We start from the raw sequence: 16,562 nt of genomic DNA, 5'->3' as shown, positions 1-16,562 counted from the left end.
AAGTGTGACAATAAAGTACATGAAAGTCCTTTGATTGCCTCTTTGAATTAGAGTGAATGTCTGATGATAAAAGGGAAAAATTATGAAATGTATCTGGAAGATTTTGCTTGTGATATATGAATTTGAACATAAACACACATGTTAGAGGAATATTTATAGATTAAATTTCCTAAACAAAGGTGCAGATGGCTCTTGGCTAGTGGAGTTTGAAATCATTCTTAAAAATCTTTTTTGGATTAAAAGTAACTGAGGTGTGAAGGATTTGTAGCAGCCCAAACAATATTACAATAATCGATATATGGATAGATTAGACTATAATACAGAGTTAAATAAGAAGAAGGATGAATCAGAGAACAAACTTTCCTCAATATTCCAATCATTTTCATTGACTTTTTGCAAACATGTTCAATATGTTTTTTCCAAGTAGGTCTTGGATCTACAGTAACTCCTAAGAATTTAGTAAATGGGACTTGAAACATTCCTGTATCATAAATGAATATTTTAGCATCATCTTTTAAATATTTTTTGTTTGTATCGCAAAATATCATAAAAATAGATATTTTGACATTCAGAGTGAGTTTGTTCATCCAAAACCATTTAGAAATGAAGGACATTCCATTGTTTGCGTGCTGGATTAGTGATTTGAAATCATCATGAGTAGCTATGAGATTAGTATCATCAGCAAATAAAATAGGAAAAAAATCTTTGCTAACCATGGGCAAGTCATTAATGTAAATCAAGAATAGCAGTGGACCAAGGATAGAATCTCGGGGTAATGCACAAAGTAATTTTAATCTATTTGAGATGCATTTATGGATACAAATTGTTCTCTATTGTTTAAATAACTGGCTATCCATTCGAGTGCAACATCATGTAATCCATATTTGTTAAGCTTGGAAATAAGAATATTGTGGTTAATTGTGTCAAGTGCTTTGAATAAGATGCTGAGTGCAATTTTTTTTTCATCCAAGGCAATAGAAATCTTGTTGACAAGCTGTAACAGTGCCAATTCTGTTGAGTATTTTTTTTGACAACCATATTGATGTTTGTACAGGATATTGTTCTCAACTAAGTGCTTTGAGAGTTTTGCATAAACGAGATTCTCCAGAATTTTTGAAAAACAAGGTAATATAGAGATTGAATGATAATTTGTAAAGGTATCATGATCACGTGATTTATAAAGGGGTATAACTTTAACAACTTTGAGATCGTGTGGCACAACACCTGTTCGTAAGGATAAGGAGAAAATATGGATAAGAGGCTCAATGACTGAATTAATAATTTCTTTTATCAAGTTACTTCTGATTCCATCATGTCCCTCAGCAAAATCCTTTAGCTTCATAATAATACTATGTATTTCTTTAGCAGTGGGTGGCTCAAAATCGCAAAGTGAGGAAAATTTACCCGTAATTAAATCAGTTGGAGTCTCATTAAAATTCATGGCTAAGGAAAATCCTACATTTATAAAAAAAATTATCGAAACCCTCAGTATCTCCCTGCGGTTAAGAGGAATTCCATCACTCCCCAACATTTCAGATGGCCCAACAACAGGAGCTTTTTTTCTATTTAGTAATTGATTGATAAGTTTCCATGATGACTTAATATCATTAGAGGCTTGGGTGAATTTCTCTGAAAAATATTTCTTTTTGGTTTTTCTTAATAATTGGGTAAAATTATTATTAAATAAATATTAAATAAATTATTTTGGTACTTCTTATCTTCCAGATTTGGAGGAGTGGGATTCATAACAAATTTCTTATATAATTTGTTCTTTACAATAGAGAATGTTTTTAATTCTTCAGTCAGCCAAGGTTTCCCATTTGGAGTCATTTGTTTTTGTCCTTAATTAATGGAAAACATTTGTTAAAAACAGAATTGAAAACAGCTAAAAATGTGTGATAACCTCTTTCAACATCTTGTTGATGGTAAACCTCATCCCATGAAACTTCATTTATCAATGACTTGAAAGATTCAATATTCTTTCTGGAAAACTTGATATTTTGTGATCTCTTGTGGAGTATTTTTAGATTTGCTGTGCTTACTGAAATACTGGAAGATGATCAGAAATATCAGTCAGCAATAATCCTGCACTAATATTGTAATCTTAGTAATTAATTAATATGTTGTCAACAAGTGTAGCAGATGAACTTGTTATTCTAGTAGGTGTATAAATCAAGGGATAAAAATAAGTTGAAGAAAGTAAATTGAGAAAATCAACAGTAGATGACAATCATCTCTGAGGAAATTAATATTGAAATCACCAAGTAACATACACATTTTCCCTTCCTTACATTCAATTCAAGGGTACAGTAAAGGTTATCCATGAAAGTGCTGATGTCAGAATCAGATGATCTATAAATACATCCAATTATAATACTTTTGCCATCAAATAGTGAACAACAGGGAATTTCGATGAACAATGATTGTATATCAGTCTTATCTAAATTAAAGCTAAGTTCTTTTCTTTCAATGAAGTTAAAAGTGTTTTGGTAAATAAATTGAGACTCCACCTCCTACTCTGTTCTTTCTGCAAGAATGAACAGCATTGAATTTTGACATTATGCTACATCCTCATTAAGCCAAGTTTTTGATAAAGCAATCACTGAAAAGGTATGCTTTCTAGTGGATAAATATCGACTGATTGATTAATACTTCTTTATCCTCAGATTGGCTTTGGGTTAAATAATTAAACCGATCCTCATAAACTGACAATTATCAATTATCAAGATTATTGTCAGGATCAAAGTATTCATTGTAAATGGTAATATTATCATTATTTAGGTCAAAAGGGTTGAAAACTAAAACATCACTTACACAGGAACCAGAGTCGTCAATAATATTGATATTAGTGCTAGAATATTCAGCGGAGCAACTCATGATTCAGTAGGGTGACTAAAAACAGCACAGCAAAACATCTCTAGTTTGGTCGAGGAGGGTGAACAACTAACTTGTCATACTTCTAGTAGGCAATGTTGCCTTTCAGTCTCTCAGCTGAGTTAGGGCAGCAGATCTTTCCTCTTCAGTTGGACACTTTCTGAAAAGTCTTCATTAATAAAAAAAAGTTAGTACCCTTGAGGTTCTTTGCACATTTCATGATTTCTTCCTTATCCTTAAACCGGGGTAGTTTCAGCTCAATAGATCTTGGATGTCCAGTGTGTCCATAATTTTCTATGCGATGTGCTCTCTCAATTTCAATGAGCTTAGGGTCAATTTTGAGGTGGTCAGAGAAAAGCTTTTTTGCTTTGCTCTCAGTGTCAGACCATGATTTTGAATCTGGTATGCCATCAATGACCAGATTATTTCTCCTGGATTGGTTTTCCAGGTAATCCAGTTTTGTAAACAGGTCATTAGTGGCTGTTTGGTGACCTGAGAGACTCTCTGTTATAGCTCTGATTTCCTCCATGCTTTTCTCCTTGTTGGCATTCAAGTCATCGAAGTCAGAGTGTAGTGTAGACTGGCTTTTAGCTGCTGAATATCCTTAGACATGCTTGAAATGTCTTTGACAGGGCCATCAACACGGGAGATGGTAGAATCAACAAATTTGTAAACATGACTAATAACTCTTTTCTTGTTGCTCAAGTAGTTCTTTGTAAAAAGTCATCTGCTGTTCCAGCAGCTCATGAACCACAGACAGAGTGACAGGTTCTTCTTTACCTCTTCTAGACATTTTGATTTCTGAGTTCATCAAGATTTAGATTTGAGGAGCTGACTCTGAGGAGAAAGTCAAAGAAGGAAGGCAGGTATGGAGGATGAAAGATCCCGTAGGCCCAGACTGTCAATCAAAAAAATCTCTTTATGGGTTGATCATCCACACATTAGGAACTCTTCACCATATATTACTTGGAAATTTGATTAAAAACTGTTTATATGATTTTAAAAAATATTTAAATAGGTCCAGAAATACAAAAATATAATATAAATGGCTTGTAGCCAAAGTTCATGCTGCTGCCGGACAGGAAGTAGGAAGTCAGAATATTAAATATAATATTCCATGGAGACCAAATTCAGTAAAGTTGTACAGATGGGGATGTTGAACAAATCTGTAGCATTTGATACAGTTTCACCAAAAACTGTGGTCACAGAAGAAACTTGCGATGGCAGCATCAGCACCAGCAACAGTTAGCAGCTGCCAGCCTCAGCAGCAGCAGTTAACAGTTTGCAGCTCTCATACGCAATTTTCATCAGATTACATTTGACTATATGAGACTGTTTGACAGCACTCTCTGTGCTTTCGGGCGATTTACTCAAAAAGTGTAGGTCCTATTTTAATGGAAGTATCATTGGATGAGAAAGGACAAGATTGTCTACATTTTTTAGTATAAATTGTGCTTGTACAGTGTAAGATGTGGAAGTAAGATTACAATGTTTTGAAGATTTTTGATAAAATTTGAAGGCCTGAACTGTCAGTGACATAATGCACTCTGAGTCTGAACATTCTGTGCAATACACACTAATGTAAAAACCTGAGAAGGGCTGAAAATTTCATAAAACTTGAACTGTGATTGTGTAAAAACCATAAAAGATATCAAAAAGCTGAATACAAGTTTAATAGCTGAAAGTCTTGTGACCCGTTTAAAGCTGAAATGAAGTCTCTAGCTGAAAGTATGTGGAAATAGTTGAATGTCAAAGTGGAGTGGGTTGAAGAGGATTTGAACATTCCGTACATTCATTTCAAGGGCAAAATTTTTTTGGAAAAAGCGGAATATTTTAAAAAGTATGAAAGATATTAAAAAGTTGAATACAAGCCTAAATGTCCTTAAAGGGCTGAACATTTTGATATCTGAATGGTTGAAATAGCTGAAAGTATGGAGGAGTTAAAAGGCTACAAAAACGTACGGCATAATGATAAACTAGAAAATGAAAATTTCCTGCAGAAAAGGCGTGTGAATGCTGACAGCTGAAATGAATCGCAAAACATTGCTGAAAATCCAGAAATCTGAAATGGATTTTGTTTAAAAAAGCTGAAAGCTGAAATGCATTGCACTGAACTGCTGAAAAACTTAACGTAAGTACTTAAAACGTAAGTAGTTGGACAGAATACAGTATTTGCGTGTAATAAACCTTTAGGGCTAAGTAGTTAGAAAGAATGCAGTATTTGGGTGGAATAAACCTTTAAAGGTAAGTAGTTAGAATGCGGCTTTTAGGTGGAATAAACCTTTAAACCTAAGTAATTAGACAGAACTCAGTATTTGGGTGGAATAAACCTTTAAAACACGTCTAAAAATAGCTTCACAGCACAGCCACAGGTTGCTATGGTTACAGTGCACCCCTTTAAGTGATTTAAAATTGGGGGAGACAATCTGTTTCTAGGCCAAAATCAGGCACGAACAACTTCCTATAACTCAAAAACTAAAAGTCACAGTGAAAAAACTTCTTCAGCATGAGTGACCCGAGACTTCAGTGGCGATACTGATGTAGGAATGTTTCTGTACGATTTAAAATAAAGGAGCTGTGATAACTTATATTTGACCATCGTCTCCATTTTTGACAACGAATTTCACACCGCAGATAACATTGGAGTGAATGAGACTGTTTGACAGCACTCTCTGCGCGTTCGGGCAATTTACTCAAAAACTGTGAGTCCTATCTTAATGGAAGCAACATTGGATGAGAGAGGACAGTAAGGGAAAGTAAGATCATAATGTTTTGAAGATTTTTGATAAAATTTGAAGGCCTGAACTGTTAAGAGTGCGTGATGTCACTATGACATTACTCACTCTCACAAGTTTGAACATTCCACGCAATACACACTAATGTAAAAGTCTGAGAAGGGCTGAAAATTTCATAAAACTTCAACTGTGATTGTGTAAAAACCGTAAAAGATATCAAAAAGCTGAATACAAGTTTAATAGCTGAAAGTCTTGTGACCTGTTTAAAGCTGAAATTAAGTCTCTAGCTGAAAGTATGTGGAAGTAGTTGAATGTCAAAGTGGGGTGGGTTGAAGAGGATTTGAACATTCCGTCCATTGATTTCAATGGCAGAATTTTTTTGGTAAAAGCATAATAATTTAAAAAGTATAAAAGGTATAAAAAAGTTGAATACAAGCATAAATGTCCTTAAAGAGCTGAACATTTTGATATTTGAATGAATTGTGCACTGTTAAAAGTTTATGTTCAGATGTATTCATTTACTTTTATTATATATTATTAACTATATTTATTGTATTTATTATACAGATTATATTTATTGGATTATTATTTATTGATATTTATTGTGCTCTGTTAAAAGTTTATGTTCAAATGTATTCATTCACTTTTATTATGTAATATTAACTGCATTCACTGTATCTATTGTGTTTAATGTGTTTATTGTATTATTAAAGTACTTTGGCTTATTATGTATTGTGTCTTATATTGCATTATTGTAATTGAGGAGGAGGAGGAGGAGGAGGAGGAGAGAATAGGTATGGAGAATAGAAGCTATTTTTAAAACAGGTCTAAAAATAGCTTGCTATGATTGCTATGATGATGAGTAGTTTCTCCCGCCACCCCCCACACACGCAGACAATAGTGATTAGCCAATGACAAAGGCTTGACAACTAATGACATCACACCACAACCAGTGCCGCAAAATTTTGTCTTTACAGACACTACACGGAGAGAACTATTCTGATTGGTGAATTACCTTTAAGCTTTATTTGGCAGCTGGTGCCTTCAGTTTTTTCATGCGCCACATTCATTAACACACAGCTGATTTTACACACGCAGACAATAGCGATGATTAATACTGCAATATTTCATCAACGATTTCAGTCACTATGCATTTATGAACAGCTGTTTTTCTGACAGAGAACTTGACATCTTTCATTTGATTTTCAGTGCCACAAGTCATTGCTTTGGTCCAACATTAGATTGACTTTATTCATCTTTTCTCCAAATGTCCACAAGATGTCTTTCACAGTTCTGCATGTGCAACCCCAGACAGGGTAGGGCTGTAACAGTGACAGCATCTCCACATATTCAGTTGTCCAAGTAAGGATGAATAATTTGTTGAACTGAATAAAACTGAATGAAATGACATTGAAATTGATTGAACATACTTGAAGTGAACTGAAATTAAATGAATTGAATAGATATAAAAATTACAAACTTGCTTGCAGTAAAATAAATAAGCAATAAACAAATAAAAAGAACATAGAAAATACAAAGAAAAAAACAAAATCGATAGTGCTTATAAACATTGATTGTCAGTATGTTTCATTATCAAAAGAACAGAGAAAATAAAAACTGTACTTGCAAAACCAAAATCCATAGTGCCTATGAGAGTGGCAAATTTGTCAAAACAGAGCTTTTGACATTAGAAGATTGTACAACTTTGTATCCTTTGATGGAGATTAATGAACAAAGATATTACAATTTCAATGGTTTACAATATACCAATAAATATTTCCTGTCAGCAATCCAACCTAAGAATAAAAGCCCCCAGACCTTAACAGAAGCTCAGAGGGTAGCCACAGTAATGTATTGAACTGAATTGAACTGAACTAAGTTACATGTATATGAAATGAGCATGATGGAAGAGACCTGGAAATAATTGAAGTGAACTGAAAATTGGAAATGGGGCTATACCTTTGCATACAGCATAAGGTTTAAAACCTCTCAGTCAACTTTTAGTAACTAAAAAAAATGAGTGAGTTTTGAGACAGCGTTTATAAAGTAAATTTTAGGAAGATTTCTATGATTTAAATGTGTGATGATGTACCCCATGAAGCCTATGGGGTGCTCACCTGTGGGTTGGCCCTATTTCAACTCAAACAAACAAACAAACAATTAAATTAAAATACAGACTTTGATTCTCAATGAGTTGCCTTATAAAACACTTCAGAGCTTGCAGTAAAATGAATAACAACCAAAATCTATAGTGCTTTAGTATAAGTTGCATAAGTAGTATAGTTTAGTATAGTTGTATAAGGCAGGGCTGAACAATATACTTCACCATCAGTTGCACTAGTTATGTGCTGTACATGCAAAATATGCATTGTTAGGTAACTGGAATCTTGTTGTACATTGTTCTTTCAGCCATTCTTTTGTTTGTTTTTTTATGGTTTTATGGTAGGCACAGTGCACATATAATACTGTGCATAAGAACCTGTGACAAATGTGTCTAAACAGAGCTACTGCCATTAGAAATTTGTATACATAATGTCCTCTGTGAGACACTGATCAACAAAGACATTACAATTCTGATGGTTTGCAATATTCTTCAGCCATATCATTAAAGGCTTTTCACATCATGGTTAGACCTAGGCTGATAGGGTACCCCCATTAGTTCATGGCTTTAAAGATCCAGGATCCCTGAACCGTCATGTCTGACTGTCAGTCATGTCAAAACTAGCATGGGAACATTTCTTTCCCAATCAAATCATTAGATATGGCTTTTGACCTAGGCATGTGTTGTGGGCATTGTGAAGACTGCTCTGAATATTCTGAACTTTTAACACAGGAGTTATATAAATGACCGCTGTGTATACCATGAGGTTTAGATCAGCCTAAGGCTAAGCACACAAATGTGAAAGACCTTTGACATACCTACCAGCTGAAACCCCACCCTAATGATTAATATTTCTAAAACCTCTCCTCTTCTCTGGTTTAATTAGTTCGCTTGCATGTGGTAAATGAAAAGGAAAGGAATAAATTCTTATGAAATACAAAATAAACATACATTGTTTGGCTAGAGGTCAATAATCAAAAAAGAATCTTTTAAATTGGTGTATTGTTTTTCAGAGAAGCAGTCATTTTGTCAACTGCCCAGTAGTGTGTTCTGTCATGTTGCTGTTTGTTGAATCTGTCCATTGTCGGCACAAACCAGCGGAGCACAGTGTCAACATGACCTTTGACATTTCCAATTATCTGGTCGATGTGTTCTGGAGTTGCAAATGGAAACAGCATGCACCAGGTGGTTTGGTTGACGAGGGATCTTGTATGAAGGAAGTAAAATAATAAAAGTGTTACCTTGTTGTTTAGGGGGGAGCTGGATGTTGCACAATTGGAGGAATTGTCACTCAGAAACTAAGTGAGGGCTGATGTGCAGCATTGTGCATGGGTCCCTGCAGCAGTACACCTGATCACTTGACAAAGGATCAACAGTAGTTAGACTCCTCTGTAATGGATGCACAGATGGTGATGTGAAGGTAGGAGGATGGAGCTTGTCCTGACAAAAGACAACAGAAAGTTAATAAACTGAAGACTATGACACAAAACATATTCAAGAGTTACATAATATACAATAATCAAATACCTTCAACACTGCTGCAGTGCAGGAAACCATCTTCTGTCCAGTGCCATTTCACACAGAGAAGTTTTTGAGGGCTGCATGATGTTCAGCTTCTTTTACATGTTTCTCTCTCTGTGCAGTCCTGAGTGTCTCCACTGTGAAGTGGAGGGATCACAGTGGAGGAAGACCTGAAGAAAGACATTGATGTAAATTACAATGAAATACTCCTAGCTGTAGCATTAAAGTCAGTAGCAACAACGGTGTCATCAAAACTGTTGAATGAATACAAAATAAATGAACACACAATTAAAACAAAACATAAGAAAGCACATATGACATTTTTAATTCAAAAAAACCTCCATTACCTTATGCTCCACTGTGAAGAAACCTTGGCACTGGCAGGGGGAACACATGTCTCCATGTGGTCCAGCCGTTATGGTCTGCTGTTGATTCACAGTTAAACTGGTGCTGCAGGATCTGGTCTGGGTCAGCATGATGTCTTGGTTTGTTATGTGACAATCCAGTGTCTCAGAGCCATAGAGGAGGTGAGGCAAAGGCTGGCAGGTGTTATCTTATCTCCCCTGCTTTGAAGAATGACTAGGGCTAGCAGGAAGTAGAACGTGTCTATCCAGTAGTGATGGGTCCGGTGTAGATTAACAGTTAAGCCAGTGCTGCAGCATCTGGTCTGTGGCAGCAGAGTGTCCTGGTTGTTATGAGCCAGTCCTCATGGTGCTGAAGGAGGTGAGGCCAAGGCGGTGAGATGTCATCACAGAGGACACAGTAGAACTGTGTCTCCCATCCAGGGGAAAGTAAACTTACAAAAGTTATAGTCTCTGGCAAGGCCACCCACCTTGCTAGAGAGTATAGCAGGAAATGGGTGGGAATGTGGGGTTTCAGCTGGTAGGTATAAGTACATCAGAAAGTATGTGTTACATCTAAAACACATACTTTCTGATGTATTTCTGTTATAGCAAATGTTAGCAGCTGTGCATAATGCTGTATACAGCTGCTAGAACAGTTTTGGCCTATGCATTTATCAACCCTGACCCAGACCCACCCTGATAAATGCACAGGCCAAAATATGTTGGAAATATAGCCCATAACAGTATAATTATCTGAAAAAAATATGGCCTGTCGTATTATCCAGTTCTCTCAAAATTTAAGATTACCAAACAAAATTTAATTTCCAAGAACCATGTAGTTACCTAATAACACAACCTGATGCTGGGTATATTTTTGTCTTACCTGCCATTTTTAAGACCTGATGGAGGAGCTTAAACCAAAAACATGATTATGACAACTGTACCAGGATGGAGACATTGCTGTTCAGCAGTATGATATTCTCTCAGCAACAAAGAGGCCTTGTACGTCAATTTCTCTTTAGCGCATTACAACAGTCATATTAAGTTTTGAGGAGAAGATTCTCTGGTCCACCCTCCCTCCCTCACAGCCTCGGAGAGACAGAGGCAGCCTGGCAAGTCACCTGTTGATGTTGTATGATTAGTGTGCAGGAGGTTTGGCTGCTTGCTTCTGTCAGTTTCCTTAGTTCGTTTTTAAGCTGAGCCCTAAATTGAGTAATAAGCTTAAAGTAACTAGAATAACATGTGTTAAGTAGTGGTGTAACGGATTGTAGTTGATCCGTGATCCGTACGGATCGCCCCCCACAGTTCAGCAGGCATATGAACTGTGGATTAATTGCAAAATTTAATGTCTCATTTAAGACAAAGTTAACAAACTGCTAAGTCATGGGCAGACAGCATGTCACTAACAGGGATTTTGAAGAGTAACGATCAAACCAGCATCTAATGGGTCCGAAATGACATCTGTAGGTATGTTTACACGCTGTTTGATGTGCTACAGCTAATTAGCATCTAGCTGCTAACTGACATCAGCGGTGAGTGTTTGGTGGCTCGTTCAACAAGCTGCAGGACAAGACGTGTGTTCATGTTTCTAAGTTATCATCAAGTTGTGATGATGTGGACAGAGGCTGTTTCGTTCACTACCGTGTTTAAAAGGAAGGTATCGTGACTCATATTGCAATAATTGAGCATTGAATATTTTATAGATTTAATTTTATTTTATTAGACATCTTATTTTATTGGACATCTTAAATGTTGTTTGTCTTGAATGTTTTCATTTAAGACCATGGTTGCTTGCTGTTCCTTGCTGTAAGTGTATTACAGAATAAATGGAAAACAAAGTTTTATTTGTCTCCCCCTTTTTTTTCGCTGATCCTAAAAATGATCAGATCCGTGACTCAAATCATGATATGATCCGAACCGTGAGTTTGTGATCTGTTGCACCCCTAGTGTTAACATGTCAGCTTTGTAGACTATATTTTGTATGTTGTGCACATAGATGAGAGTGTGTAAGTCATGTATTTGATACATGCATTAATACTTTCTGATGTGAACCTACACTTTTAGATCTGTGAATGATTTTAGTGTTCAGTCTTTCTAGTACTCAGCACTGATCTGTACCTCTATCACATTATAAGCTTGGTGCTACTTTATATATTTGTGTATACTAAGAAAATACACAGGAAACACATGTAAATCATATGATATGTTGTCTGTTTTTGATGAGAACATAAATCTGTTGTCACAATAGAACAATACTATAAATTTGAATTTCACTTTGTTGGTAACATGACACATTCAGAACCAGTCCATGGCTAAAATGAGCTCTTCTTTGTTTAGAAACAATATGTATATGCTAAATGTCTTTAAAGAAGCAGCCTTTACACCACTCAGGGGTTTTTGTTTTTGAAAGCAAATTGTTTTATAGGCATATAAATTTACCCCCCACCCCTCCGATTTCATCAGGTGGGGGACAATGATATAGTTTGATGCGGTTTGTTGTAAGATTCCATGTTGGTTTTCCCCCTGTCCTCCCCAACTTTGAGTCACCAGCCGCCACTGGTGTGGGGGTTGAATGGACCTCATTTTTGTAGGATACAGCAGAAAGGCCTATATAGATACAGTAGATTATATAAAAACTTTGTATGAAGTTTGGTGTCCGAATTTATTTTACAATAAATGATAATGATAATAAATGATTATAGGTCTTATATGTATAATTCAGTAGTGGGGATGACCTATGAGGGGAAGGGAAAAAATGGAGTGAGGGTGACAGTTAGTTATAAAGTGCTGTAGAAAAATACCATCAAAACTAAAATTTGTGGCTCTGTACTGCAGTTTTTCCTTTATCAGGGCCCAAGCACCTAGCGGTTCGCTCACACTCTCCATTCAAATATATGAGTATTTTTTCTGTGTCCAGCTGCAGTTACTTATTGTCTCTACACACCTGACAGTACACATTTCAATCAAACTTTGACCAGGTCATGTGGGTTAAAAGTCTTTACTTTTCTAAAAATAGACTTGATGAAAATTAGGAAATTAGTTTGTTTTACACACAAACTCATCGAGACTTTTCAATTTACTAATTGAAATTAAAGTGACCAGGCTCAAAATTTGCACAGTTTTGATGACACAGGTGTGAGCAAGCCAGCCATGTCTCACCCTGCAGAAAATTCTCATCCTCACACAGTTGAGATTTGATATTTTGCCATGACAGAGGAAGTTGTTATAACTTTATTGTAAATGCTCCAGTCTGCACCATACTTTACATGTTTGATAAGACTCCTGGCCTGAACACGTCTACATGACAATATTCCATCAGTGATGCAAACTGGCTGAATAGCGCCCCCTACGAAATTTCGGCAAAGCAGTCCCAGCAGCAGGCAATATAGTGGACAAAGGAAGTGATGTTTATCTCCTTCCTGCACTGTCTGAAAACAGCCCGGGTCTGAAGACATCTACATGCCCGCCACAGAAGCCCTTTTGTTAGCTAATTTGGGAATGCTGTACATACAGTCACATTGCACAAGTGACGCACTTGTACAATGTGACACACACATTTGATGAGAGTTCAACCCACAGGGGGGGCTAAAGTACCATTATAACATGATACTTCTGCAATTCTGTTGTCTTTAATAAAATTAAACTTGGTACCCAAGTTCTGTATTAGAATCTGCACATACTGAATCATGGCATCAATAGCCCCACCTTGTGATCATTATTAAAACACCACCATACTATTTATTAACTGCCATAGGTGAAACTAGGGACAGTAACACTTTTTGCAATTTTCCCAATAAATCAGAAACCACTAGAACTGGAACAGTCCATGTGCTATATTGTAAACTGCAATGTGTAAACTACTGAAACAATGTATTTAAGTGGTTTTATGAACTGTGTACAGGTTGCAAAATTGATTTTAATACAGTCACTCCACTGTTGCAACTTGCCCAGTGTACAGGGACAGTTGTCACACATGCGAGGGACGGTTGTAACATGTCAAAAATATACATAATTAATCAAATACTCAAAATGGAAAAAGATTATTAATCATCCATGTTATTCTGACTTTTCATTTCTTTTTTAAAATAATGAATACCCTTTTTCACACTACATGACTTCTACTTCTGAATTATTTAATGGGTAGAACACACATCCTCAAAAAAAGTTTAAACATGAAATCAAATGGATTAGTTTGAGGACAACATTCAGTACAGGGTTACATAGCAAAGACTGCATGATTTGGCCACTTTCCTGACTGATTTGCCCTGTTTTGTGCCATCTGAAGCCCTCTCCAGCAAATGAAGTGGGACTCCCCTGTCTGTCTTCCTCTTTCTGATATTTAGCATGCTGTAAGCAAACACGTGTTTCCACTGACTATTAGTATGCAACTGATTATCATTAACTTAGCATGTAATTTTATGACATTTTACATTTAATTTTCTATCTATCTTTCTTATGTAGGCCTCTAGGTTTTTAAAATATAAATGAAACTTGGCTCAGGGATGGTTGTAACAAGGCGTTACAACCGTCCCAGTATCACCAGCCTGTTAGGTGGGGAAGCAGGAGTGGACCCAAATGCAGAGGCCGGAATGCAGATTTGACAAAAATCTCCTTTAATCATGGATGGTCAAGTACAGGCAAACAGAGCTGAACAGAACTGGCAGACAAGATAACACAAATGATCCAACAAAGACTCAACTCAAAACCAGACCTTAAATACAGACTAAACTAATCAGGGAATGAGGAACAGGTGACGAGACACAAGGGCAGGCTGGGAGTGATTGGCTGAGGGAAACACAGGAAGCAGGGCAGGGCTTACGAGGGTGAAGCAGGGCAGGTGTGGGGAAGACACAGAGCAGAGCAGGGCTAACGAGGGTGAAGCAGGGCAGGTGAGGAGGAGTACATGAACACACAAGGGAAACACAGTAACAAAACTAAAACCCAGAACACACTATAATACAACCCACACCAACAAGCCATGAACCATCATGAACCTAAACTAAAGTTTACAACACACCAGGCTAAACAACAAAAGGCAGTCCAAACCCACCACCCAAATATAACAAGAAAACCCATATGAACCGAAGGACTAAACAGAAGTGCAAACCAGGAGACCCCAAAGAACACAAGAACATAAAAAGGCCAAAAAACACCCAAAGTCCAGGCAGGGTGTGACACAGCCATGTTTTCACCTCATGAACTTTTAAGCTTGAATTCAAAACATTTCTGATGATCGTCTCTATAGTTGTATGAAACTATAGTATATATGTAAAGCACTTTGTGACCTTGTAAAAGTTATTACTAGTAGCAAATTGTCTAAGTAACAACTTAAGGCTTTGAAATCATAAAATGTAATAGTTTAAGTTAGAATCTGTCTGTAAACTCTTGTGTTTTCCATAGGTGGGTGACAAGTGAGTGGGGATCCTGCTCAGTCACATGTGGTAAAGGTCTACAGCAGAGGGACGTGGTTTGTGTTTATCAACTACGGAACGGCTCAGTCATCCACACAAGAGACCTGTACTGCCAAGGAGGGAAACCTCCTGTCCTGCAAGTCTGCGAGGGTCACCTCTGCCTCACTGTGTGGGAGGCTTCAGAGTGGTCCAAGGTACATCTTACACACACTGTGATGATGGCATGTGAAAACCAAATCTGGTTCTAAGGTCTTGTTTCCCAAAAAATATTGACTTTAAAAGTTAGGAGTGTTCTCTAAGAGTTTCTCAGTAGAGGTCTTTGGATCTGATCCAAAACTGACCTGTGGAAAACCTACCAGACACCCACCTGACACTCGGGTCCAATCAGATCCACTCAGGTATTGGACTGATTAGACTGAGTAGAATTTGGACCTGGGTCCCAGATCTGGATCTGAAATTGAGTGGACCTGTGAAGACCTCTGTTTCTCAGTGCATCCTCAGAGACATCTGCCAAACACTGAACTACACCATAGAGACTGAAAATGCAGGTGTGGAGTTGTTTCAGTAAAAAGTACAGTGCTCATGTGTATTGCAATAAAGAAATATGTAACCCACTGCCAAAGGATGGCTCTTTTATGTGTTTTGGACACAACACACCATGAGGGATATTTACTAAGGATTAGCTGACCTTTTTAGGTGCTAAACAGTCAAACGCATTTGTCCTTATTTACTAAAGGGCTGCACCAAGGTTAAGTGTTGGTTAAAGAGAAGAGCAACAACTCTGAACATTCTGTTTTTGGTCTCATACAATATGTATTTTCACATGTTCCTATTTAGAGGCACAAAATATAGGAAGAGGAAATGGAAATTAAAATACCTTGAGCATGTATCACCACAGACTGACCACTGCAGCAGTGGCACTGTTTTATCACACACACACACGCACAGAATAAGAGACTATAGGAGACAGAAATACAGGATAGACTTTATTGTCCCCTTTAGGAATTTTTCTTGGGCTCAGCGTCACTGCATCACAAAACATTTACCTCCCAAACGTACTTACATGCCTTGCATCATTCATACATAAAATGTATGAAATGAAATTGATAAAACCACTACAGCTTATAAAACCAGTAAAACAATATTGTGCTAGTATTGCACATTGTAGCAGAATATTGCACTTTCAACACACTACCAACAACTAAAGTACATACTAATGTAGACCATTTGTAAAGTGCTCTATGACCATGTATCGTTCCACAAACACAGCATTTAACTACTGCTTTTTAAAATCTTAATGGATGATAGGGCAAATGAGTTTTTACAACAATTCAGGCTGCATTTTGAAACGCGAAAACATCAACCAGAAGGTAAATGCATGTATTCAGAATGAAGAATGTGAGAGGGAGCATTTATTAGTTTCTGTGCCTCTCTTAGCACCGACTTCTCATATATAAACATGCACAAGACAAATGAGCTTGGATTTTAATTTGACTGACAATGCTTAAATACCATACCTGATTAAACTCTCTAAATTTGACTGATAAAACAGAAGTGAAATAAGGTCATGATTATT

General features: G+C 36.7%; 1 protein-coding gene across 9 annotated transcripts in view; it reads left to right on the top strand.

The window, feature by feature from the left end:
* The window catches only part of adamts17 (ADAM metallopeptidase with thrombospondin type 1 motif, 17), a 626,422-nt gene that overhangs the window by 515,812 nt on the left and 94,048 nt on the right, over window positions 1–16,562 (top strand). For 7 of the 9 annotated variants that reach the window (XR_006096576.1, XR_006096581.1, XM_042414307.1 and 4 more), the window contains exon 20: window positions 14,976–15,180. Coding sequence is in view for 7 of the 9 variants with exons in the window: in XM_042414307.1 (XP_042270241.1) it covers window positions 14,976–15,180 (205 nt within the window). In the remaining 2 variants the exon portion in view is untranslated. Of the gene's footprint in view, window positions 1–3,663; window positions 4,916–14,975; window positions 15,181–16,562 lie in introns of those variants that run through there. The other 2 variants (XM_042414761.1, XM_042414674.1) reach the window with 2 other exon arrangements.

This window comes from Thunnus maccoyii, chromosome 1 (genome assembly GCF_910596095.1).
Source record: "Thunnus maccoyii chromosome 1, fThuMac1.1, whole genome shotgun sequence".
Lineage (NCBI taxonomy): Eukaryota > Metazoa > Chordata > Actinopteri > Scombriformes > Scombridae > Thunnus > Thunnus maccoyii.
Note: the sequence above shows the minus strand (reverse complement) of the source record. Positions and strands in the feature narration are given on the sequence as shown.